This window comes from Corylus avellana, chromosome 6, assembly GCF_965113065.1.
Source record: "Corylus avellana chromosome 6, dhCorAvel1.hap1.2, whole genome shotgun sequence".
Classification (NCBI taxonomy): Eukaryota; Viridiplantae; Streptophyta; class Magnoliopsida; order Fagales; family Betulaceae; genus Corylus; species Corylus avellana.
The window spans coordinates 7,054,216-7,081,968 of record NC_142495.1 but is presented as its reverse complement, the minus strand read 5'-3'; the positions used below and the strand labels follow the sequence as shown (position 1 = coordinate 7,081,968).

At 32.1% G+C, this 27,753-nt stretch overlaps 2 protein-coding genes across 2 annotated transcripts; both read left to right on the top strand.

Moving 5' to 3' along the window:
* The first annotated feature begins 260 nt into the window (after positions 1–260).
* LOC132187641 (signal transducer, putative (DUF3550/UPF0682)) lies at positions 261–9,796 on the top strand. Its single transcript, XM_059602029.2, has 10 exons — positions 261–523; positions 1,172–1,559; positions 2,242–2,448; positions 2,617–2,838; positions 2,960–3,026; positions 3,134–3,355; positions 5,684–5,775; positions 8,328–8,510; positions 8,592–8,728; positions 9,353–9,796. The coding sequence occupies exons 1-10, from the start codon at positions 384–386 to the stop codon at positions 9,585–9,587; spliced, it is 1,893 nt and encodes a 630-aa protein (XP_059458012.1). The 5' UTR covers positions 261–383; the 3' UTR covers positions 9,588–9,796.
* A 10,167-nt stretch (positions 9,797–19,963) lies between these two features.
* Positions 19,964–26,779, top strand: LOC132187806 (subtilisin-like protease SBT4.13). Its single transcript, XM_059602245.2, has 10 exons — positions 19,964–20,172; positions 20,734–20,825; positions 21,249–21,495; positions 21,592–21,692; positions 22,417–22,799; positions 22,893–22,996; positions 23,959–24,183; positions 24,751–24,862; positions 24,944–25,157; positions 26,259–26,779. Exons 1-10 carry the CDS (start codon positions 19,964–19,966, stop codon positions 26,777–26,779), a joined length of 2,208 nt encoding a protein of 735 aa, XP_059458228.2.
* Positions 26,780–27,753: the final 974 nt, after the last annotated feature.

Sequence of the window (27,753 nt, the reverse complement as noted above, 5' to 3'; positions counted from 1 at the left end):
AAACTAAATTTAGATGTAAAACAACTTTGTAAATCAATTGATAAAAAGGGTGGACATTTTTCAAAGTTTTCGTCCAAGTCAGCTTCCGAAACAAAAACTTGGTTGCTGTCTCCAATTGCGTCAACAAGTCTCTCTCTCTCTCTCTCTCTTTTTTTTTTTTTTTTTTTTTAATTGTTTTTCCCGGTGACAACCGAGCTTTTTACGGGTACTATAACCATAGAGAACCGAATCCACCGGAATTATCCGGTTAACCTCCTGCTCTTTTTCTTCTTGTTCCTCCTCTCTTTACTACTGTACAAAAGCCAGATCGACATTGACCGAGAGGATCACAGGATGTGAACAACATTAAAAAAAAAAAGAAGAATTTCAGAGGAGCTTCAGAAATGTCGCAGCAGAATACTAACACTAACAGTAGCAGTAACAGCAACGTTATTCCGGTGAGCGAGGTGTATTGGTCTCTGGTGGACAAGGCCGACAAGAAGTTCTCTAAGATCAGGGACTTGCCCTATTACCAACGCAACAGGTTCCTTCCTCCTTTTTCTCCTTTTTCTCTGTAGCCAAACAGAATCCACATTTTCTCTCAATTCGATCATATAAGTGTATGCAATTGTTATCAGCGCAGCTGACTGTCAAATTACGGGGATATGGATTTTTTCATACAATTGATAGTATAGAATAATAGATTTCTCTAACGCCAACGAAACCTCAATTTTTTTTTGAAATTATTACACGTTTCTTTTTGTTTACTGCTTGCTTATTTTTGACATTTTGTCGGAGGGAAAATTATGCATAAGTAATTCTTCAATATCTAGACCAAAGTCATTGCAATTATATATAAATATGCTATATTTCTGCTCTATTAGTAGTGTGTTTCAGAAGACTATACTGCTGTAATGTTGCAATGGGCTTTTAGTCCAGTAGGGGTTTTTGTTGTTAAGTCTATCCTTACACGGTAATGTTTTAGAATAAGGGATTTAGAGAGCGGTATACTGTGAATTTGTTCCCAAACTCTGCAGAAATACATTGTGTTAAAGTAGTGTGAGACGTCCACCTAAGGTGAGTGAACAATGTCCTCAGCTGCAAACAGATGGAACACTATTTCGTCATTTTGAAGAAACATGCCATTTGTGATTGACAAAGTACTTGTTATCTGCCTGTGCCTTTGTGTTAGGTACGATACATATTTTTATAAGGTTTTCAAGGTGTACACGCAGTTGTGGAAGTTCCAACAGGAGAATCGGCAGAAGCTGGTGGAAGCAGGGCTCAAGAGATGGGAAATTGGCGAGATTGCTTCTCGGATTGCACAACTTTATTTCGGGCAGTATATGCGAACAAGTGAGGCGAGTTATTTGTCAGAGTCGTATGTATTCTATGACGCAATATTGACTCGGGAGTATTTCAAGGAGGGATTGTTTCAGGATGTCAATCTTGCGAACAAACAGTTGAGGTTTCTTGCTAGGTTTCTCATGGTGTGTTTAGTTTTGAACCGGCGAGAAATGGTTCACCACTTGGTTAACCAGCTAAAAATACTGGTTGATGAGTGTAAGAGGACATTCCAGGTGTTTTAACTTTTTAACTTACATTTACATACATGTTTTGGTGGTTTTGACCCTTATTGCTTTGTTGACACTCTTTTTTGGGGTTTGTGTTGAATGCTCAAGAAAATTGAAGTGCCTTGTTGTGTTATATGCATACCTTTTTGTGGTAAATTCATACTTGACAATGGAAATTTGAATATTTGACAATGAGGTAATTATCTTTTTGAGTGATAGTAAACCACTGAAGTGGTATCATCGTTAATGTGGCACTAGGTCTTTCCGTGGAAATTGGAATTCTTAAAAGCTTTTTGTTCTGATTTTGTTTTTTCAAATTTACTATATATTATGCAAATCCATCTTGGAGAATGGGGTCAATCTAGGAAATGAGGGCAGTCATCATGAACATTCAAGACCATCAAAGACATCGAATGGTGCTGTAACAGATCCTATACCACTAGGTTCTGTGTTGGTTTTCAATTTCTTTAGTGGTCCCGATCTAGATGATGAATTAATGTCTCCAAATGCTGTAAGAATACAATGGAAGCCTGGAGCCACTTATTTTAAATGTAATATAGCGAGACATCGTATGTAAATTCTTTGGACATTTATTTGCTTGTTTTAATTTTCCACTAATGGGCAACATGAATTCTTTTGACATTTGTTTGCTTGTTTTGACAGTATCTTTGCATCATTTTGTTTCCAGGAAACTGACTTTAAGGAATGGAAGCTGGTGGTTCAGGAAATAGTTAGATTTTTGAAAGCTGATGTAGCTTTTATGAATATTAGGCCCTTGAGATATAGTCTTTTATTGGACCCTCATCCTGATTCATTACCACATGTTCTTCCATCTATTGCAAGGAGAAACTTAAGATTACGAGATGTGATATTGAGCAGCTACCATCATAATGAGGTATGGCATAAAGGTTTTTCTTTTCTGCTTTCCACCACTAAAGAAATCCTTAATATATAGTTTGGAAAATTAAGTGATTCAACATTTCTTGATATTGCTCAATAGAGCATACCAAGCCATGCTATCTGATTTTTCCTTTTCTCATCTTTGTTGGACTTTCTTCATCAGGTCAAGTTTTCAGAGCTTACTCTTGACACTTTCAGGATGCTTCAGTGTCTGGAGTGGGAGCCTAGTGGCTCATTTTACCAGTCAAGCAGTTCAAGAATTGGCCAGAATGGAGCCCCAGCGCCTAGTCGTATGAACTACTCCCAGGATATCACTGATCCTACTTTGCCACCGAACCCGCGGAAAGCCATCTTATATCATCCATCTGTGACACATTTCATTGCAGTAAGTATGCACTACAAAGTTACAAATCTAGCCCAATGACAGAATGTTAGATAGGAGCTCTGGCAAGCTTATGTTTTGTGCTCTTTCAGTGTTTACATGTGATTGTGCTTTCTCTGGGCAGGTTCTGGCCACAATTTGCGAGGAGCTTCCCCCTGATGGAATTATCTTAATTTATTTGTCAGCTTCAGGTTACATAAATTCTATTTTTTACAACTCCTGGTTTCGACTTTTCTGTTTATATGGAGTTTGAGCCTGTGAGTTGTTCACGCATCTCATGTCATTGAAATTGCTTCAGGAAGAGGTGGACTTTCTATTTCATCACCATCAGGTGCTGGAACTTGTATTGACACAAAAGGCAACGCTGCCTGGAACTTTCAGTCACATAGTGTCTACTCTGATGCGACCTCTGCTTCACCAATCAGCCCCCCATGTGATAGCTCAAACCCTTCTTCGCAAAGTCAAGGTGATTGTATGTACTACTCTGGCTGCTTACAATTTGGAACTCGTGGAAGTGGAGGTACTTTCTGAGAACATCTCTGATGAACTCTCAATCTCATACCATTGACTGTCAATTTTCCCTTTTTTGATAGAACCCTTTTTTGGGTGAAGTCTGGGTTGTGAAGTTACAATTTTTGTACCACTTTTTTCTTTTTTTTTTCCTTTCTTTTTTCTTTTATATATATATATTAAAAAAAAACTTTTACTCATTTCATATTGTAAAGTGATATTTTGAAATGACATGAAACTTCCATGCATAGATTTGCATGGGACATTTTGTCCTCTAGTACTGAGACATTTCGTGGATTAAAGGTGGAAATACCGAAAGTATTAAGTAAATTAATTTAGAAGGCTATACTTTGTTATTTTTGCTGTATTTAAAAGAAAAAAGGAACGAGAATATCTTTGAGGATGAGGATTGTTCATGTTCAATATAAAAAATTGTTCCTAGATTAGTCGTTTTTGTCTCTTTTTCCTTATCTATAAATAGACCACTACCTTTGAGTATTTTAGAAATTTGTTCAGCTGGCCAAACTCTGCTTAAATAAGACGCTGGGTCTTTCCCTATTTTAACAGGCTTATCATTTCCTAGGGCTGCTTCATTGTTGGAAAACCCAAGGGTGGGGACATCCCAAAGAGGCTATTTGGAAAGTTATTATTGCTTTTTCTTAATGTGTCATATACGGGGAGAAAGGGATTGTCGTCTCTTTGAGGACTGCAAGTCCAACATGCTATGTTTAAAATCCTCTCTTTTTGATTACTTATAAAAAAGAAAACAAAAAAAATCATCTTTTTTGAGATCTCTTTTGGATTGGACTGTAGTCTATGTTCCTAACTTCCTCTCATCAAATATTTTAGATCTTGTTAATTTTTTAGATTGTAGATGTCTTTTGGGTGTTTGTCTCTCTTCTATAGGCTTTGCTCTTTTAGTTCCCTCTTTCATTCACTTTTACAAACAAGTCTTAGTTCTATGCAATCCTTTAATCCCCCTTTTATTATTATTATTATTATTATTATTATTTATTTATTAATGTCCAGCTAGCTCTGCTTTAAAGCCTGTTTCTCCTAGGTATTGAGATACTAGAGCAGCCCGTTTTCTAAGGCTTGATCAGTTACAAGCCCCAATATATCTCTTCCCTGTAGTGAAGCTTTAAAATATAACTATACTAACCATAGCTTCATCTTGTAGTGTTTTTAGCAGCTTCGATTCTTCATGGCACAAGCCGAACATTGTGGATTAAATGAATTCTCCCTTCCCCCCAGTGGCTGGGAAGTTTAGTTTTAAATAATCAAATTGAAATAGTGAATAAACTAAAGAAGTCATGTGGGTTGCGCCCCTCTGCGCTCTTTTATATCATATTTACTTATAAAAAAAAAAAGGTCCACCTAAAGCTTTAGTGGAAGAAAAGGATGATCATGGAGTGGTGTTGTATGTGTAGTGGTGGAGCATTGGTTAATCTTTTTGTCCTTATTGTTGGTTGTTAAAGATTTATTGTCCCTAGTATCTTATTCTTTTGGGGTCATGTGGGTTATGCCTAGAATGGTGATTGAATTGTTTGCCAGTTGCAATGTGATTTTCAGCAAGCTTGGAAATAGTTTGGCTAGTCCCACTGAGTGTTATGTGGTGTTTATGGAGAAAGAGGAAAGCACATACTGTTGAGGATCATGAACCTTCAATGATGGGTTTGAAGTTCTTGTTCATAAGATCATTGTTCTATTGGGTGGGGTGACTGGTTGCCTTACTTTTGCATCTTTGACTGATATTTTAGATTTTCTTTAAAACTTTAGAAGCTAGTTTTCGTTTTATCTTGTATAGATCCCGTGTTTATCTTATATCATTACTTCTCTCAATGATGACTTTTCAAATGTCCTCATAAATGTGTTTTTGTGAAATTTTCAAATTGATTTTTCTGTAGTGTTGTTGTGAGTGGTGACCGTGACTCCAATTGTTCATGAGGTGCCAGACTGTGACGGTTGTCATGTCTAGAGTATGTTTTTAATGGTACTAGTGACAACAAAATACTTTTTATTGTAGTTCCTACCAGTTGAAGATGACATGATTGAGATGATTAAAAAGTGATATACTCATATGCGGAAACAAATGATAAATATTGAGTGGCAGAAATGGTAGAGCAAGGTTTCTATTTTAATATCCTACCCTATGTTTCTTCAAAAAAAAAAAAAAACCCCTACCCTATGTTTAATGGTACAATGCGATTTGATTAATGTTATAGCTTGCCATGTCATTGATATGTGAAAGCTTCAAACAATAAGATTGTCTTTCGTTTGACGCTGATTTTCTGTCACCATTGAACTATTCTTCTAACACTAAATAACTTTCTTCCAGGAATAAACTGCCTTTACCCCTGTGACTTTGTTCCCTTTACAAGAAGACCACTTTTTTTGGTTATTGACAGTGACAACAGCGAAGCATTCAAGGCAAGCCTCATATTCTTAGTTTTTGGACTGATGAGTTTTACATGTATATTCCAAATGCAAAGTGATAATTATTTATTGTGAAGGTTTTACATTGTTGATATAAGGAGTAGGGATGGGAATTTAATTTACCCCATCGAGGACCCATCATGAGTAGCACGGGTTTTCCCCACCCTATTAAGGGGATTGGAGGGGATGAGCTTCTCTCTAAAACCCAGCTCATGTTTGGGGTGGGGATGGGCTCTGGTCGCCCTGACCCATATCAGGTATATTTACAAAAATGCCCTTGACATATACGTGTCATTCTTTAGGGTTATATTCTCCTCATGTAGTCACTCCTCCTAACTCTTTCACCCTTTGGCCCCTTTCACTTTCCTCGCTGCTGTCAATTGTATTGGCCACAAAACCACCTTCAAGCCAGCACTATGACATAAATTGCCGCTATGTCTTGTCGTCTCATGTTTGATTTTTTTTTTTTTTTTTAGGAAACTTGACCTTTTATTAATTTATTTTTATTTTTGATAAATAAGCAAGAGTATCATTGAAAGCGCAGAGGGGTTATTTCTCATTGTTTTATGTTTGAGATTAATTTGTTTATTGATGGTGTATGTGGTGGATTTGTGTGGTTTCGTTGGAGGGTTGGGTGTGCCAAGTGGTGGAATGAAGAGATTTGATGGATGGATTTGTTGGTTTTGGGATCTTCAGTTGGTTATTTTGTCATTGATGATATTTTTGGTGGATTTGAGTGGTTGGTAAACCTATGCCTTTGATTGTGTTTTGGTTTGATTGGATTTTGCTTCAGTTGCTAACTTCTTTCGTATTGGCTAGGGCCCATTTGGATATGTGGCGTGTTTGGAGGACCCGAAGCTCGTCAATGTGGTGGGTTAGTTTTGAAGATTCATGCCAGAGAATGAGGTGTTGTTGTTAGATGGGTTTTGTTTGTATGATTCACTGGAGCGAATGAGATGAATGGGGATAGGCCAGGGGCGGGTTTTTGAGCTTGACATGGGGCAAGGATGGGGAGTTCATTTCAAACCTTTAGTGGGGATCAGGCAGGGATATTTCTAGGCGGGCAAGTGATGGGGAATGGGCTGGAATGGGGGTGTAGAAATATATAAGGAGAGGTAGGAAACTTTTTCAAAATGCGTTAGATATGAGGAAGTGGAGCGTCATTGTGGTGGTTGGTGTTGCATGTGCAAGAAGAGTGGGGAATCCATTGGTCATCTTCTTCTTCATTGTGAAGTAGCAATTGCTTCTTCTTTTTTTGGTAGTTTTTCTGATTTTTTGAACTGTTCTTATTTTTCTCCTGAATAAGGGGTTCTCTTGTATATTTTCTGTGTACTAGAGTTGCGCTCCTCTGCATGAGATTCTATTAGTTATATAAAAAAAAAAACCCCACTCTGTTGCCATATTTATAAGAAAAAAGAGATGCATCAGACAGATTGTTGGGGGATAGAAATTGAGGTTATTTTGGAAAAAATAATGTTTTCTACAATTTTTTTCTCCAATCTATCCAATACTCCAACCATTATCTTATACTTCAAAAGCCAACAAGTAAGAAAATTTTTGGTATGAGGAGAGCATTTGCTAAGCATAATATGGGTTACTCTTGGGATGCATTTCCAACAAGGTCCCCTGCCACCCCCCGCACCTTTTTTTTAATATTAAATTTATGCTTCTGAAACTTTATGGTTTGTATTTTCTTTTATGCTTTAATGTTAAAAATTTCTTACCAGACACACACAGAGATATGGCATGATACAGATGCATCTTTAAATAGAACTAATGTAATAGTTCTATTTGGGATTGGCTCTATATCAGCTTTTCTTTGCCTGGCTGTAAGTTTTCAGTTGTGCTGCATTGGGAGCAAGTAAAATACTTTTTGGCCAATGACACCCTTGGTGTCTACCTTCTGCCTAAGTACACTAAATTAATGAAGTTGCAATTCCATTAAATTTGTGAGTAATTATAGCTAAAAATGATTTTAAAAAGTACCATATTGAACTTCACTAACTATAATAAAAAAACTCCATTCTTATTTAACTGGTGTCATTGGCTAATTATTCATGGCGCTCGAGCTCTATAGATAGCATTTGACCATTATCATGCAAATCTATGTTTGAGGCCTGATCCTTGATATGAAAGTGGGATATTTTGTAAAGGGAGAATTAATTTAAGTTGTGTTAACTTTTGGATTTGAAGTTATATATGAATACAACCTGCACATGTTTGTTCCATTTGACTATTAGAAACATATAACTTCACTGATGTATGAGAGGGATCAATGCTAATATGAGATTAAAATTTAGCGTGTAGTTTACTTGAGCCTTCTTCAAGACCTGATTCATGGTGAATATTGATCATTAATAGGTGAAATTAGCTATTATAGTGAAAGGACTAACATGATACATGAGATTTTAAAGACCATGATTTAGTTTTAGAGCAATTGGATTTACACACTTTGTTCAAATAAGATATTGAGAGCATTTGCCAGTCACCTTCAATTGATTTCTAAACTCATGAGCTGCAATTATCATGGTCACAATTATGTGCAGGCTATAGTCGGAGCAGAAAAAGGAGAGCAAGTTGCTATGCTCCTATCTCCAAGCTCTTCATCTCCGATTACTTCTGCTGATTCCTCTTGTCACCCATGTGGAAGCCTATTCACCATTTTTCTCACTGCTCCATTGCAGGCTTTCTGTCTGCTGCTTGGTCTTTCAGGTTCTGATATTGAGATGGTGTGTAATGGTCAGCCTTGTCTCTCTTCATGCTTGGTTGTTTTTGTTTACATATATTTATAGAGAGAGAAAATGTTTCAGGATACATTTAACAAGGCTGAGAAACTGCTTTCCTTATCACTATCTGACTGGGGATTGGCTTTGACAACATCAGACATGCTAAATCCAGTTTGGGCACAGACTCTAAGTGATCCATTCCTTAGACGACTTCTCTTAAGGTATTTTCTAGTCTTTCATAAAGTTCGTTCCCAAAATTCTAACTTTTAGGGCTGCACAAGATAGAAAGCTTCATTGTCATGCCTTAATTCCCAAATAGCCATGATGCATGCTGTAAACATCACCTTTAAAGAAAATATGTATAAAACTTTTCCATGCAAATAATTCCCCTTTTAAGGTAAATATTTCATATATTATGCACTACAATTACCTTGTTGAATTTTTTTTTTCAAAACAAGTCAGAGTTCCTTTAATATCCATGTTAATAATCACAACTATAAATAACCCATCCATCCTTAAATAAATATATACCATAATTTCTAATATAATAAATATCAAGTCCTCTGTAAGAAGTCATGACATAGAGAAGTGCTAGTCACATCTACTCTATATACCAAAAAGATTAATGTAAATGGAGCTCCACGTACTGGACAGTTAGATCTCCCTGTAATCTTTCATATGGCCTACTTTTTCAGATAGTACACAACTAATGTGGGACTTTGCACATGGCAGGATTTAGATATCTATTTAGTTACTTGATTGATAAATTTCTTGTTGCAAGCATGCATTTACAACTTTTTTCTTTTCTCGTTTCTTTTAATGCTTAACCCCTGGTTATCTTGCAGATTCATTTTTTGTCAGGCAGTTCTCATGCTGTATGCTCCAACCTTTAATAAGAAGGAATTCCATCCCACGTGTATGCCTACTCTTCCTGTGTCTGTTCTGCCAACAAACACCAATTCTCAAATGGTAGTAAAGCAGATAGCAAGCGTCTTTGGTGCAGTGAACAATTTTGTCTTCTCAGAAGGAGTGGTGCTTCCAGAAAATAGATATGGTGATGTGGATGTGATGTCAAATTAATGAAGAACATTTTTGGTTGGAGTATGCGCTTTTTAAGATGTAAATTTGTCTCTATTCATGGGGTCTCTGATCTTTTCATTAAACTGATCGTAAAACCTTGAGATGGAGGCTGCCGGAAAATAATTGCACAATCTGGGTTGTAAATTTGTGATTTGTGTAGAACAACTGGGAGAAGTTCATATATTATATATGTTTCCCTGGTGATTTCATGACTGAAAGTCCACCTGTAAATATTCTATTTACAGAGAAAATGAAGTATGGTGTCAAATTACAAGACTAGAGAGTAACACTAGAATGGAGGCTTCGACTTGACGGCCTAGCAACCATACTGAAAGGACATTTGAGAAGGTGTGGGTTATCTACCAATTGGGCTTTGCCTGAGTATACGCCCCTTGCGAAAGGTGCCACAGAAAAGAGTGCTAGGGCTTCTTGGCTTGTGTAGTGGCGGAGACCCATAACCATAAGAATGAACCGTAAATAGGTGATATTCCTGTAGTGATGAGAGAATTTCATATGTTTTTTCAGATGATCTACTAGGGTTCCCCCATATCAAGAAATTGAATTTTCAATCAATCTCCTTTTGAGGACAACACCTATTTCAGTGCACCGTATAAGATGGCTTCAGCTGAGTTGAAAGAACATGAGGAATAGTTGCAAGAATGGTTGGCTTGACTCTTCGAATTTTTGGTACTTGATTTATATATGCACCAAATCAAAGTCAAATTGTAGATAAGTTTGATTTGGAGAATACAAGAATCATTCATATCCGTTGTTGTCTTTTCATAATCTTTTCGAATCATTGAATTGTACTAAATTGAGAATTCATTAAGATTGGAATCTCTGTTGATATAATTGTTTGTCTCAAACCGACAATTGTGAGAAACCTCAATAGGCCCACTTGTTTGAACATGAGCTCATCTACTCAATCAAATGAGTAATTTTAAAAGTTCTTCTTATGCCATTCAAAAAATGATGTAAATTTTAATCACTAATGGTAATTTTAAGAGTCACATCATTCTTAAAGTGATACAAGATGAATTTTTAGCATTACTCAAAGCAAACAAGGACTTGCGATATCTAGGTGATAGACATGGAGATCATCAGAACCTTAATCTAATTCACTATTTCCTTTCGTTATTTGCGTTTTTCGATGCCAACAGTACCAACCATAATATGTTAGAAAAAATGAATACTAAAATTAGATTAGGATCCTCTGCCAAAATGGGATTAGATCTTTTCGACTTAAAAAAAAAAAAAAGAAAAAAAAAAGAAAAGAAGGTTTAAACTTTTAAAAATAACTCCCATGTAGAGTTCTTGATATTATAGCAATCATTTTAAATTTAAGGGCTCAGGCTTTGTCATCTTTCACTCAAAAGATCTTTAATTTAATTGATTAATTGGTGTGATAAGATTATAATATTTAAATTATTTCGAATGTTAGAACATAAGAAACTCAAACATAAAATCTTGAGAATCACCTTAACCAGAACTATATCTATATAAAAGTATATCTTGATCATAATCAAAACCATATTTATTTCAGACTATTATGGTGTACTAGAAATACTTTGACTGTTCTGCCAGATGGCAATTTGGGTTTTCTCTTGTAAAGCAAGCCATATTTGCCATAAAAAATTTTATATGGTGATTTTTGCTTTTTAGTTGTAAGGTGATATCATTGACATAAATGTAAAAGTAGTTTTGATTGTTTATGTGTTAAGTTATTTGTAAATACTTTTGTTTTTTTTGTTTTTTTATTTGTTAAGAGTACATTTGACACATGTAGAAAAATTTGTTATGATTTGAAAATGTAGAAAAATTTGCGTTTTCAAAATCATAGGCAATAGGGTGTGTGTGTGTGTGTTTTTTTTTTTTTTTTAAATGCATGATTTAAACTACGATTTTACCCCATGCTTAACTAAACGAGCATATAACCCGCGCTATGTGCCCTTTTTTTCATTATAACTTTGTTTGAAAAGTTTTTAAAAGATTATAAGTAATCATCAATGTCCTTTTCCTCACTCAATTAACTAATTAGTGCCAAAAATATAAAATGTTCATAAAATCATTTTGAACCATATTTCTTTACTAAACTGTATAAACCTGCATATTATTTATATGAATTAAAACTAGATACTTAATAAATAATAAACACATAATTCTCTTAACCATCTTTTAACCATCTATTTTTTTGTAAATCTAGTTGATCCACTATTGAATTTGTGGACTCATGTGGGTTCCACAAAAATTCAACAGTAGATTCACCCATTCATTATATGGAGATGATTGAAAGATAGTTGAGAGAATAATTTTTATAGTTTCTCTTAAATATTTGTTCCCATAGATGTAGTATAAAATGAAAGAAACTATAAATATTTTTTTTGGCTAATATAGTAATTAAAAACAACCTTTTAACTATACCCACCATAGAAACCCAATTTTACCAATCTTATAAGTACCTAAATGAATATTGTAAATATCCGTGACTATCAAAAGAACACATTATCACGCATAGAGTATTTCTTATATTAACTAATAGGCTACCCAAAAAGTAATTTGATATAACATCATAAAATTGCGATTGCAATGCTGTGGATATATATATATAAACTAAAAAATCATCATTGCCGAAATTAACAATTAGAAAATCTCTCTCATCAAATGTTTAATTTTACGGCTTTAGAAATATATGGGTATTCAAAATAAACGAAAAGAAAATCTCAATTTTGACTGTAAATTAGTATTTTCTTCTAAGCTGACATCAAATGTTTAATTCTGCAAGTTTTTGGTGCTGATCTTTCATTTGCAATTCAGTAAGACAGATTATGATCATAATATAAAAGAAAGAGCGGGACTCGAAACCTTGTTGACAAAGACGATGCGAACCTCCGTGAGAGTTTTTAGAGACATTCTATCAAACACCTCCGGAGCCTCATCCAAACAATAACAGAAAAGAATTACCACACAAAAAACAAAGAAATCTATAATACCAATTAGCGATAGCATAATCTAATCAACTTCAACCTGGAGAAGAATGCACTCCATTTTATCTCTGCCAACATGTTACAAAATATATTTACATGATAAGAAAATCTTAATTAAATTTCACACACGATCTTGATTCCCAGGAAATTGAGCTTATTTTCTTTCCTAGGGAAACAAACAGAAAGGAACAATTTACTTGATCTGATAGAGGTCTTCGAGGGTTCTGATTGGGGCTGTGAGCTGCAGATGCTAGAGTAAGCCTTCTATAGATCGAGTAACATCGACGTTCTTGGAGATCCGCTCCACATGTACACCGCTATATGAACAATATTCATGATTCGTTTTTGTAAATGGCGTTGAAAATAATAAAAGAAGAAAGCATACAGAATTTATGTTGCCACGAAAACTAAAAGCACTGAATTTTTACCGGTACCGTTTACGTTTCTTGTAGTTTGCAAATTTATGTTACTACCGTTTCAGTTTCTTGTAGTTTGGGAATTTACGTTGGAACACACGTTTCCAGAAGGGTAGAGACGGAATCAACTCAACGCAGCAATTTTGGATCCGGATCTCCTCAAATTGAGGAAAAATTTGAGATTTTTCAATTGTTAATTATGGTCCTTTATATTAAATTTAATAGTCTATAAAATCATTTAAACCTCGCTAAAACAAAAGCCAGTAATTTTTTTTTTTTTTACATGTCCAGGCAAAGGAAGGGGGATTCGAACTAGTGATCTTCGCTTTATTAGGTGTGGTCCACAGCCGATTGAGCTATCCCTTGGGGACACAAAAGCCATCATTTAATGCCTCGGTTATACAAAAACAACTGATATTTTATAGACCATTAGATTTAAAATGAAGGGCCACGATTAACAATTGGAGAATCTCCAATTTCTCTTCAATTGGAGGGGATCTCAATTTAACAATTAGCCTTAAATGCAGTAACTTTCATCGGAATGCACGTTTACCGATAAGGGTCATTTTAAAAAGCCATATGTTGGAATTTTATGCCATCCTACTTAAAACTCCCCTATTATATATAATTTTTTGTTTTGTTTTGCTAGAATAGTTATTTTCAATTATAATAATATTTTCATATTTTTTTATTTTTTTATCTTTATTTCCGGTGCTTATATTCTTCCATTTTTTGTTTTTGACCCTTATTTTTTTTTTCTTTCTAATTTATATATTATTTTTTATTCAAATGATTACTTTTTTTTTTGTAGATTTTACGTTGAATTCAGGAAATATTAATACTGAGAGTTTCTTTTCGTAGAAACTCAATGCATTACAAATAAAACTTCTATGTTTTAATTGTCTCATTAAAATGCTAATATTTAAAACGCCACGTGTCGCAATTCTAGGTACTTTCTAATAGGACCAGTTGAGAATACGTGTCGCAATTCTACGCACTGTCTAAGCCAAAACTCTGCTTTTATATATATATATATATGAATAGGAATAGCTTAGATCCTGCGCTACGCGCCGGGTTATTATTATTATTATTTTTTATATAATTAAGTCAAAAAGTCTTTAAAAGATTATCAACAACAACTTTTATTTTCTTCTCTTAATTAATAAATTAGCTACCAAAAATGACAAATGTTCATAAAATCATTTTAAACCATAGTTTTACTTAATAGCATAAACCCACATATCCAATAAATTTAAAAATTCATAAATTTTAGTTCTTATAAATTAAAACGTGTTAAATATTTGTTCCCATATATGTAGTTTAAAATGAAATATTCCAACAATGATACCACTTATCAAAAAAATTGTTTGTGAGGAGAAAATTCAATTCCTGATAGTTCATTATATTCCAACAATGATACCACTGACAAAAATAAAGAAGTGTTCTAAAATAAATGAGCATGTTGATATATGATTACAATTATGTTTACTAATTTTGTAAATAAAAGAATGTTGGTAGTTTAATTTTTCTTTTAAAAAAGAAAGAGATAAAAAACAGTGGCAGGAATATTGGAACACCCAAAAACAAAAATGAACAACAAAAGTTAATTAAATTTACATAAGAAAATTTGTAACTTGTATTAAATAAAATTAATAAAATTTGAATGAAAAATAATATATAAATTAGAATAGAAATTAAGGACCAAAAAAAATGTAAACAAATGAAAAATACTAATATAATAAAAAATAACTTTTTTTTCTATATTTTTCTCAGTTCCAATGAAATCAACAAATATTAGAAAAGGTTTTGTCAAATAGATTTTTTTTTGTTTTTTTTCAACCATCCTTCACTTATATAAAAGTAAATGAAACTAATTTTAAGACATAGGAAAACAAAGACAAAAAAAATCTACAATCGAAAAATTTAGTATAAAATATATTGAAAAAATTGAGTTTCTACGAAAAGAAACTCTCTCACTATTATTTCCTGAATTCAATGTAAAATTTGCAAAAGAAAAGTAATCATTTGAATAAAAAATAATATATAAATTAGAAAAAAAAAGGGTAAAAAAAAAATGGAAGTACATAAGCACCGGAAATAAAGATAAAAAAAAGGAAAAAAAAACAAAAATATTAATATAATTGAAAATAACTATCCTAGCAAAAAAAAAAACTTTCATATAATTTTTCATTGAGAAACAACGATTGAAAAATTGAAAAGAACTGTTATAGGAAAAAAAAATATAAAGAAAGAAAATAACGGTAGTATAATTTTTCATTGAAAAACAACGAATAGAAACTCTCATAGAATCTCTCTCTCTCTCTTGTCTTTTTTTTTTTTTTTCAGAATTGATTGATATAAAAAGAAAGTAAAAGAAGAAAAAATAGAAAATATATATATAAAAGGGACAAAAACAAAAATGGAAAAACATAAGCATGAAAATAAAGATAAAAAAAATATATAAAATGACAATACTAATATAATGAAAAATAAATATATATTTTTTTCAACCGTCCTTCATATGTATAAAAGTAAAAGAAACTAGTTTTAAGACATATAGGAAAACAAAGACAAAATAAAAAATAATAATAAAAAATAATCTAAGATTGGAAAATTGAGAGTGAAATATATTGGAAAAATTGAATTTCTCCGAAAAAAAAACTCTCACTATTAATATTTCATGAATTCAATGTAAAATTTACAAAAGAAAAGTAATCATTTGAATAAAAAATAGTATATAAATTAGAGAGAGAAAATGAGGGTCAAAAATAAAAAATGGAAGAACAACCGGAAATAAAAATTAAAAAAAAAACGAAAAATATGAAAATATTAATATAATTGAAAATAACTATTCTAGCAAAACAAAACAAAAAAACAAAGAAGAAAAAAACTATAGTATAATTTTTCATTAAGAAACAATGATTGGAAAATTGAAAAGAACTGTTATAGGAAAAAAAATAAAGAAAGAAAATAACTGTAGTATAATTTTTCATTGAGAAACAACTATTGAAAACTCTCACTCTCCCTCCCTCTCATTTTTTTCCTGAATTGAGTGTGAAATTTATGAAGGAACATTGAGAGATAAATAGAAAGCAAGAGAAGAAAAAAGAAAAATAAACAGAGAGAAAGAGAGAATTTGAAAACCTTTTATTTTCTCCATTAAGATATCAATTAAATGCATTCCAAATAAAATCCATACGTTTTAATTGTCTCACATTAAGATATAAAGAGAAAGCAAGAGAAGATAAAAAGAAAAATAAAGAAAGAGAGAGAGAGAGAGAGGGGGAGAGAGAAAGAGAATTTGTAAACCTTTTGTTTTATTCATTAAGACAATTAAATATATTACAAATAAAACTCATACGTTTTAATTGTCTCACATTGAGATATAAACAGAAAGCAAGAGAAGATAAAAAAGAAAATTAAATAAAGAGAGAGAAATAGAGAATTTGAAAACCTTTTGTTTTATTCATTAAAAATAATATATAAATTAGAAAAAAAGGAACAAAAACAAAAATGGAAGAACATAGGCACCGGAAATAAAGATAAACAGAAACGAAAATAACTAATATAATTGAAAATAACTATTCTAGAAAAAAAAAAAAAAAACACACATTAGAATAATTTTTCAGTGAGAAACAACGATTGGAAAATTGAAAAGAAGAGTTATAGGAAAATAAAGAAAGAAAAGAACTGTAATATAATTTTTCATTGAGAAACAATAATTGGAAACTTTCTCTCTCTCTCTCTCTCTCTCTCTCTCATCTTTTCCTGAATTGAGTGTGAAAGCAAGAGAAGAGAAAAAATAAATAAACAAAGAGAGAAAGAGAGAATTTGAGAACTTTTTGTTTTCTATATTAAGACATCAATTAAATGCATTCCAAATCAAACCCCTACGTTTTAATTATCTCACATTGAGATATAAAGAGAAAGCAAGAGAAGATAAAAAGAAAAATAAAAAAAGAAAGAGAAAATTTGAGAACTTTTTGTTTTCTATATTAAGACATCAATTAAATGCATTCCAAATCAAACCCCTACGTTTTAATTATCTCACATTGAGATATAAAGAGAAAGCAAGAGAAGATAAAAAGAAAAATAAAAAAAGAAAGAGAAAGTTTGAGAACCTTTTGTTTTCTTCATTAAGACAATTAAATATATTATAAATAAAACTCATACATTTTAATTGTCAAACATTGAGATATAAACAGAAAGCAAGAGAAGATAAAATGAAAATTAAATAAAGAGAGATAGAAAATTTGAAAACCTTTTGTTTTATTCATTAAGACAATTCAATGCATTACAAATAATACCCCTTCAACCATAAAATTATGGGAGAGTGAGAAATAGTTAAGACACTTAAACCATAGAATTAGTTTAGAGAGAGAAAAGAAAAGGTTCAAACATAAAATTATAGGAGAGAGAGAGACGGGGTGAAAGAGAGACATGCGTTGGGTTATGGGAGAGAAAAAAAAAAAAAAAACAGTTGAAACATAAATTATCGGAGAGAGAGAGATTTAAAACATTTAAGTGGAGATAGAGGTAGAGAGAGCTAGAGACGTGAGAGATGGAGTTAAGACAAATATATATATATATATACACATGTTGCAATTCTAAGCACTCTCTACGTCAAAACTCGACTTTTATATATATATATAAATTAGAATAGAAATTAAGGAAAAAAAAAATGTAAACAAATGAAAAATACTAATAAATGAAAAAGAACCTCTTTTTTTTTTTTTTTTTTTTTTTTTTCTATATTTTTCCCAGTTCCAATGAAATCCACAAATATTATAAAAGGTTTTGTCAAATAGATTTTTTTTTTTTTTTTCAACAATCCTTCACTTATATAAAAGGTAAATGAAACTAATTTTAAGACATAGGAAAACAAAGACAAAAAAAATCTATGATCGGAAAATTGAGTATGAAATATATTGACAAAATTGAGTTTCTACGAAAAGAAACTCTCTCACTATTATTTCTGAATTCAATGTAAAATTTACAAAAGAAAAGTAATCATTTGAATAAAAAATAATATATAAATTAGAAAAAAAAAAATAAGGGTCAAAAAAAAAAAATCGAAGAACATAAGCATGAAAATAAAGATAAAAAAAATATATAAAATGACAATACTAATATAATGAAAAATAAATATTTTTTTTTTTCAACCTTCCTTCATATATAAAAATAAAAGAAACTAATTTTAAGACATAGGAAAACAAAGACAAAAAAAAAAAAAAAAATTAAAAAAAAAAAAAATCTACAATTGGAAAATTGAGAGTGAAATATATTGGAAAAATTGAGTTTCTACGAAAAGAAACTCTCACTATTAATATTTCCTGAATTCAATGTTAAATTTACAAAAGAAAAGTAATCATTTGAATAAAAAAATAATATATAAATTAGAAAGAAAAAAATAAGGGTCAAAAACAAAAAATGGAAGAACATAAGCACCGGAAATAAAGATAAAAAAAGAAAAGAAAAGAAAAATACAAAAAATATTAATATAATTGAAAGTAACTATTCTATCAAAAAAAAAAAAAAAATTGTAGTATAATTTTTCATTGAGAAACAACGATTGGAAAATTGAAAAGAATTGTTACAGAAAAAAAAAATAAAGAAAGAAAATAACTGTAGTATAATTTTTTATTGAGAAAAAAAAAAGAGAAATTCTCTCCCTCTCTCTCTCTCTCTCTCGTCTTTTTCCGAAATTGATTGATATAAATAGAAAAAATATAGGGGACAAAAACAAAAATGGAAGAACATAAGCACCGAAAATAAACATATAAAATGACAATACTAATATAATGGAAAATAAATGTTCTAGCAAAAAAAGAAAAGAAATAAAATAACCGTAGTATAATTTTTCATTTGGAAACAACTATTGGAAATTCTCACTCTCCCTCCCTCTCATCTTTTTCTTGAATTGAGTGTGAAATTTACAAAGGAAGATTGAGATATAAATAGAAAGCAAGAGAAGAAAAGAAAAAAATAAACAGAGAGAAATAGAGAATTTAGGAACATTTTGTTTTCTCCATTAAGATATCAATTAAATGCATTCCAAATAAAACTCCCATGTTTTAATTATCTCACATTGAGATATAAAGAGAAAGCAGGAGAAGATAAAAAGAAAAAGAAATAAAGAAAGAGTGAGAGAGAGAGAGAATTGTAAACCTTTTGTTTTCTTCTTTAAGGCAAAGCAAGAGAAGATAAAAAGAAAAATAAAGAAAGAAAGAGAGAGAGAGAGAGAGAGAATTTGTAAACCTTTTGTTTTCTTCATTAACACAATTCAATGCATTACAAATAAAACCCTTATGTTTCAATTGTCTCACTAAAAGGCTAACAACTAAAACGCCACGTGTCGCAATTCTAGGCAAGAGAATTTGTAAACCTTTTGTTTTTTTTTTCATTAAGACAATTAAATATATTACAAATAAAACCTATACGTTTTAACTGTCTCATATTGAGATATAAACATAAAGGAAGAAAAGATGAAAATATAGAATTTGAAAACCTTTTGTTTTCTTCGTTTAGATAATTCAATTCATTACAAATAAAACTCTTATGTTTTAATTGTCTCACTAAAAGGCTAACATCAAAAACATCACGTGTCGTAATTCTAAGTACTTTCTAATAGGACCGGTTGGGGGCACATGTCGCAATTCTACGCACTCTTTAAGCTAAAACTCGGCTTATATATATATATATTGGATTAGATTAGATTAGATTAGATTTCTATAAATTGCACGTTTTGAGAAAATTTGTAAATAACATACCCTAAAAAGCAAAAAATTGTCCTTCAATACATGGCCAAATTAATGAGCCCAATTCATTTCCGAAAAAACTCCTTTGCCAATAAAAATGAATCTACGTTTCTCAAAAAAGAAAAAGAAAAAGAAGAGAATGTACAAACAGCCGGCAGGATGGCGATTGGTATTATAATATATATAGTAGTTAAAGCCTCTTCATTTTCACATGCCATATGTTTACCATGGCTGCTGTGTATAGCTATATTTCCCAATATTGCCGCATCTTGGTGTTTCTCATTGTGGCTGCTGTCCATGTCTTTTGTTGTGGTGCTTCAGATGAAGGCAAAGATGTCTACATTGTGTACATGGGCTCATTGCTAGAGGGTGAATACTCAACCGCGTCTCTCCATCTTAGCGTTCTTCAACAAGTTCTAGGAGAAAGGTACATAAAATGAAGAACCCTCAGCTTTTAACAGTTATAGTACTTCTGGTCTACTTGTCTCCTTTTTATTGAAGACAACCTAAAATAACTCACAAAAAAAGCACACAAAAAAAAGACAACTTAAAATAAGATAGAAATTAGAGTAAAGAACACTTAACCCCTTCAAATTATCACTCGAATGTCAATCTACCCCCCAAACTATCAATTACGACAATTTACCATTCAAATTATCAAAACAATAACAATGTACCCCATAATGCTAGGAAAATGACGAAATTATCCCTATAAAATTTTCAATGAGACAAAAATGCCATTAAAAATTTGAAAAAAAATTAAATTTTAGTATTTTTGTTTTTATTTTGGTAAGGGTAATTTTGTCATTTTTAAAAAATTGGGGGTACATTGTCATTGTCTTGGTAGTTTGGGAGGTATATTGTCGCAATTGATAGTTTGTGGGGTAGATTGTTATTGAGGTGATAGTTTGAGAGGGTTAAGTAGACTTAATCCTAAAAATTAAGAAAAGAAGGTTTTTAATTACTGTTTTGCCATTTGTCCTCTCAGTTCTGCCACTGGCTCTCATGTTAAAAGCTACACTAGAAGTTTCAATGCATTTGCAGCCAGGCTGAGTGATGAAGAGCATCAAATCATTGCGAGTAAGTGTTTTTTGATTTTTATTTTTTGGTTAAAATATATATAAAAAAAAATTGACTCTTTAATTAAAATTTATTGGGACGAATGTGAATGCTCTTATGGGATATGTTTGGAAACTTACTCAAAAAAATAAGGGATTCTACTATTCCTCTCAAAATCAATTCAAATATTTATTTATTTATTTTTTCTCAAATCAATTAAATCTCCTACAATTTCGGTTCAGATCCTTTATAGTTCAAATGAATCAGAGAATATCTAGTTAATTATAGTGGAAGGATATTTTTGTTTTTCAATTTTGAAGGAATAAAAATATCCCTCCACTATAATTAACTGAATATTCTCTAGTTTAAAAAAATGGAGAGAAATCCTAATTCATTTTTCAAGTCTTTTGCGAACACAGCCATAATGACATTAATGATGTGTAGGCAGGAAGGAAGTGGTCTCTGTTTTTCCAAGCAGAACTCTTCAACTTCAAACGACAAGATCGTGGGATTTTATGGGTTTAACTGAAACTGTGAAACGAAATCCGACAGTTGAGAGTGATGTAATAGTAGGCGTTATTGACAGCGGAATCTGGCCTGAATCAGATAGCTTTAGAGATTCAGGATATGGTCCACCTCCTGCGAAATGGAAGGGTACTTGTGCTGGTGGTTCCGACTTTACCTGCAACAAGTAATTTCTTCTTTCCCTGATCGAGCTAAATTCTGCATTTTTATTAAAACAAATCATTCTGCTGTAAAAGGTTTTGGCTACATTGACATTTTGCAGTAAGCTCATTGGAGCCCGAGTTTATAATGGTACTTCTGCAAGGGACATTGAAGGTCATGGTACCCACACTGCCTCAACAGCAGCTGGTATCAAAGTATCAGGTGCGTTAAACTATCATTTGTTTGAAAAGTTTAAGTCGATAGAAATATATAAATTCAATTATTTAATTTAGGACATAATTTTTTTACAAATTGAGTTGGAAGAATTTTCCTTTAAAAATGATATAATTCCTTTAGCATATGAGAAATAATTTTGTTTTTTGATTGAACGGGGAATGTCCATAGCTTGTTTGTTGAAGAAAATAGATTAAAATTTAGTGTTTTCATCTTAATGTCATTTAGGGATACATGTTGATGTATCTATCTCTTATTGAATGACACAAAAAGTTGGTTTGTGTTAAATAATAGAACTCAAACAAACTGTAATTATAATTGTCTCTTACACTTCATACATTAGAAACTTTTCGATTCATTTAAGTAGAGACATTTTTACATGTATATTAAATAACAATTAAATAAAACCACATTAATTGAGACTATTCGTTTTCTGTAACTGTTAGAACGTGAAGTGAAATAGACTTTGGTAACAGTTGAAACAGATGAAATGGAAGTGTAAATTGTAATAGACTTTGGACTTTTGTGTAGTCTTCTTATCATTTAATAATTATGTTATAATATCAAATCCCTATAAAAGTTACTTATATACACGTCACTTTTAAAGACCGACTTCGAACTTATAACCGTTGACTTTGATATAATATGAAATCATCACTTCTTTTAAAACTTTAAGCTGATAAAAATAAATGAATTTAATATTTTAACGAAGGTGCAAGTTTTTTCGGTTTGGCGGAGGGCAAGGCAAGAGGAGGTGTTCCGTCAGCAAGGATTGCGGCATACAAAGCTTGTAGTGAATATGGGTGTCGAGACCAAGACATCCTTGCTGCTTTTGACGATGCTATTGCAGATGGGGTTGATCTCATCACCATTTCAGTCGGTGGAGACTCAAAAGCATTTGAAAATGATTCTATTGCTATTGGTTCTTTTCATGCGATGGAGAAAGGTATACTCACCGTTCAGGCTGCCGGAAATAATGGCCCCAGTTCATCAACGGTCGGCAGTGTTGCCCCGTGGTTGCTGTCTACAGCGGCCAGCAGCATAGATCGTAAGATCATTGATAAGGTTGTTCTTGGGAATGGAAAGACACTCATTGTAAGTATCATCTAATTACCTACATATTCTATATATATGTGCATTGTAGATTCCTTTTTTTGTGTCATCTAATTTTACCTGTTCCATTATTAGGGAAATGGAATAAGTTCTTTTACACAGAGAAAAGGAAAAAAATTCCCTATGATACATGGAAAAGATGCTTCCACTACTTCTTGCGCTAATCCTACTTTAGCTCGGTAAATGATGTTAAGCGTTTGACAAAATTATAGTTTAGCCTATAAAATTATAGTTTAATCTTGGGGAAAATCCACTTTACCTCCCTCAAATTTTAAGAGTTTTTCAATTTGAACCTCAAAGTTTAAAAATTGGCAATGTACTCCCCAATGTTTCAAAAATTTTCAATTTAAACCTTCCGTTACTAATTTTCGTTAAATTGAATGGAATTTTTTTAAAAAAAGCATGAGGATAATTACGTAATTTTAGAAATTTTCGTCCAATTTGACGGAAATTAGTAACGGAAGGTTTAAATTGAAAATGTTTTAAACATTAGGGGGGTACATTGCCAATTTTTAAACTTTGGGGTTCAAATTGAAAAACTCCTAAAACTTCAGGGGGTAAAGTGGATTTTTCCCTTTAATCTTTAAAATTATGCATTTTAAAAAAAAGGTGGGGGAAATCCACTTTACCCCCTGAAGTTTCAGAAATTTTTTAATTTCAACCCAAAAGTTTAAAAATTGGCAATGTACCCCCTAATGTTTCAAAAAATTTCAATTTAAACCTTCCGTTATTAATTTCCGTTAAATTGGACGGAATTTTTTTTTTTTTTTTTAAAAAAAGCCTGAGGGTAATTACGTAATTTCATATATTTTCGTCCAATTTGACGGAAATTAGTAACAGAATGTTTAAATTGAAATTTTTTGAAATATTAGGGGGGTACATTATCAATTTTTAAACTTTGGTATTCAAATTGAAAAACCCCTAAAACTTTAGAGGGTAAAGTGGATTTTTCTAAAAAAAAAAAACATGTCTTGACCAAAAACAAATATATACTACGTTTTCAAATTACAATTTTTTAAAATGCAATTTCAAACAATTTATTTTTTATGATTTGATTTAAAATCACACTTTTTTATATATAAAATTGCAATGCCAAATACACCCGAAAACTAAAAACGTTACATGTGTTAATTAATATCAGGGTTTGCAGCGCGGGCTGTTTGAATAGTAGCTTGGTAAAAGGAAAGATTGTGGTGTGTGATTGGGCAAACGGATGGGGAGAAGCTTTCAGAGCTGGCGCCGTTGGATCAATCACGTTAGATAATATTGAAAAAATGCATGGTTTCAATTATGTACTTCCCTTACCTACATCTACCTTAACGGCCCATAAATATGGTGTAGTCAAGACCTACGTGAATTCTACCAAGTAAGGATACTCTAATTTGTGTTCATTTGTCTCTGACATACAATTAAAGCTGTTATTTAATAAATTGTTATATAACTGTCATATAATTAAAATATCGTAACAGTAAAACGAGTCTTTGAAAAAAAATCAAGAGTTAATTTTCATTGTCATTTCGTTCTAATCGTATAGCAGTCTAGTAATGCTGTATACGATATATACCACTATCATACTATGTTGACATCAATGACATGACATTGTCAAACCGCCCCTTAAATCTGCAATTGTTAAAAATAAATAAATCAATAATGGATTGAGAATTCAACATCAAGATAATAGAATACTGATGTGATATGTAGTATTTGTCATAACAATTTACTAAATAACATTTTTATTTTCATTAGAGATTTTGAAATGTGCATAGGCATAGAAACATATATAACAAGAATGAGAGGTAGATTTTAATAGGATTTTCGAAGAATGTTAGGCCTTGTATGAACATTTAAATGGCATATACATACTTCTAATTGGTTTGGATGATAATCTATTCTATAAGTTTCTGCCCTCATGTCTCAAGTTCTTGTTTTTCAGAAACCCGCAAGGAAACATATTGAAAAGTGAAGTAATGAAAAACTCAGCCGCTCCAGTAGTTGCTTCCTTCTCTTCACGTGGGCCAAATCTCGTTGCACCAGACATTTTGAAGGCTAGCCATCTCTCTCTCTCTCTCTCTTTTATGTATCACATCTCTAACGCTGACATCTATTTAATTTGATACATATTGCAGCCTGATATAACGGCCCCGGGAATAGAAATTTTGGCATCATATTCCCCAGTGAGTCCTCCTTCTGGAAACCCCAAGGACAAGAGGTCCGCCAAGTACAGTATAATGTCTGGGACATCCATGTCTTGCCCACATGCAGCTGGCGCTGCTGCTTACGTGAAAACCTTTCACCCCGATTGGTCTCCATCAGCCATCAAATCTGCACTAATGACCACCGGTACAAACATTCTTCCCTTAAGCTTGCTCTTGTGTGTAATGTGTTTAAGTTTTTGAGATAACTGGTGATTTAACATGGTATCAAAATTAAAGGTCATTGAATCAAACTTTGATTCCGTTAATTCATCCTATTTAAATTAAATATTTCACATGTTGAACCTCACTTATTAAAAGGGAGTTTGAGCCCACACATGAGGAATAACGTTAAACTAATAATTAAGTGATTAAACTTACCATTTCCTATCACCTTGAAATTTTAGGATAACTGGTAATTTAACAGCATGCATGCGCTGTATCATTTTCTTTGGTAAGATTGGCTGGGAAATGACTAAAAAAAAGTTCTCAATATTCTTATTTTTCACATCACATCAATCACTTTTATTACTATTTAAATAAAAAATACTATAAAACAAATTATTTATTTATTTTTTCATACAAAACATTCTTACTTTAATTCTCACATCAATCAAATTTGTTACAGTTCTAGTCTTAAGGCCGGCCCAACCACTAGGGGAGTTAAACAGTCGCCTAGGGCCCCCAATTAAAAAAATATTAATTACAAAATAATTCCATAAAAAAAATTTTAAAACCCTTATTACCCTCCATATTCTTTAATTAAGGCCTCAAATCATGGTAAATAAGTAATTTAATAAAGGCCTCGATTTAATAAGGCCCTCAATTAATGAATCCTAATAAAATAATTTCCATAAAAAAAAATTAAACAGAGTCAATATATATGCTTAAATTAAGGCCCCCTACTTAATTTCAAAAAGGCATTAATATCATTTGATTCTCTAACATTCTCAAATAAATAAGGCCTAAAAAATTGATATCAATAAATAAGGGAATCCAATAATGATAAAGATATTCTTAAATAAAACTCATAAAGTGAGAAGAATGATTTTTAAATAAAAATATAATTAACATTAAAATAAATATTATTTAATTAATTTTGCAATATAAAGAAAAAGACCCCACTTAAACTTTCCGCCTAAGGCCTAAAAACATATCGGCCGACCCCGTCTACTTTATTTTTCAAAGCCTTTTGACAAACACATCCATTATGATTCTAAGTAGCTATTATATTGTCTTATTCTTGCAGCTTGGCCAATGAATGCCACAAAAGAAGCCGAAGATGAATATAGAGAAGGAGAATTTGCTTTTGGGGCAGGCCATGTCAATCCCGTAAAAGCAATAGATCCTGGTCTAGTGTATGAAACGTCTAAAGACGACTACATAAAAATGCTCTGCAGTATGCAACTTAGTTTCTTTGGAACTTGTCCAAGTGAAAATAAAGGGTCTCCAAAGGATCTCAACTACCCATCAATGCAAGTTCGCGTTGAAACAGGGAAAAGCTTCACAGTTGAATTCCCAAGAACAGTAACAAATGTAGGCCTTGCAAACTCTACTTTTGTATCAAAAGTCATAACAGATTCTCAAATGAATGTTAGTGTGAAGCCTAGTATTCTCTCCTTCAAGTCGTTGAAAGAGAAGAAGTCTTTTGTTGTGATTGTGTCTGGGAAGGCTTTACCATCACCTAAACGGGTATCTGCAGCGCTTGTGTGGTCCGATAGAACTCACATTGTGCGAAGTCCGATTGTTGTGTACACGTCTTTCTTATAGAACGTAAAACATTGCTAGAGAGAATATTGGCTGACTCCCGTGAATTGCATAGGGAGATATTGCTTTCATTTATGATACTTTACAACTTTATCAAAATATTATTTACAATTTCAACTATAATAATTCTACGAGTGTTTGATATATTCATCGGGTCTTATATTTCTTAGAAGGGCTGCATCTTCTTATCTTGATCAACTTCTGATCTAACACGCCCCCACAAACCCCACGGTAGGTCATGGACGTTGAGGTTTTGAACAATTTAGTCGAGTAAATCTTGTTGACACGAGTGACTTACAAAGAATGTTTGCAATTTGATCATTACTTGAGAGAAACCAGACTAGAAGAGATTTAGAAGCAGCTTTGTACTGAACAAAATGGCAATAAATTTCTCTGTTTTTTGTGCGAGCTAGCATGAAATACCAGATTTTAAAATCAAGCAGGTAGTTCTAATATTATCACAGTACAAGACTGGAGGAAATTTATTTGGAACATGCACCAAGTTCTTGAAATAGAGACGGAAGCCACGTACGTGATTTTTGCAGTAGTGTTGGCCAGTACTACTCAATAGTCCACCTCTGCACTTGACTTAAAAACTCTAGATTGTTGTAGATCTGTGCAAGAATTGGCAGATCTTTTTTCACAACAAAAGCAACATCAAGGCAAGTGATAGAAAGATATTGCAAAGCGCCAACTCAACTGTACTTTTGTAATAGCGAGAGAGAAAGTGCAGATGACATATGTAGGTGAGGTGATTGTTTTGCAAACAACATGTTTGTTCTCTTGAGAATATTGTAGATATATTTTTGCTGTGATAAAATGAACCCACTAGAAACATTAAGAACTTTGATGCCCAAAAAATAATTAAGCTTGCCTAAGTCCTTGACAACAAAGTCACACTTCAGCTGTATCAAGTGACCAACAACTTGTACATTGACGTCACTAATTGTCACTAACCATCTAGTCGCATTGGTAAG

Excerpts from the sequence above, each read along its gene's own strand:
- LOC132187641 (XM_059602029.2), top strand. The coding sequence starts at position 384 with ATGTCGCAGCAGAATACTAACACTAACAGTAGCAGTAACAGCAACGTT. Across the intron at positions 3,027-3,133 it reads AATTTATTTGTCAGCTTCAG|GAAGAGGTGGACTTTCTATT; the intron begins GTTACATAAATT and ends AAATTGCTTCAG. Across the intron at positions 3,356-5,683 it reads TGGAACTCGTGGAAGTGGAG|GAATAAACTGCCTTTACCCC; the intron begins GTACTTTCTGAG and ends ACTTTCTTCCAG.
- LOC132187806 (XM_059602245.2), top strand. The coding sequence starts at position 19,964 with ATGTTTACCATGGCTGCTGTGTATAGCTATATTTCCCAATATTGCCGC. Across the intron at positions 21,693-22,416 it reads AGCTGGTATCAAAGTATCAG|GTGCAAGTTTTTTCGGTTTG; the intron begins GTGCGTTAAACT and ends ATTTTAACGAAG. Across the intron at positions 22,800-22,892 it reads GGAATGGAAAGACACTCATT|GGAAATGGAATAAGTTCTTT; the intron begins GTAAGTATCATC and ends TTCCATTATTAG.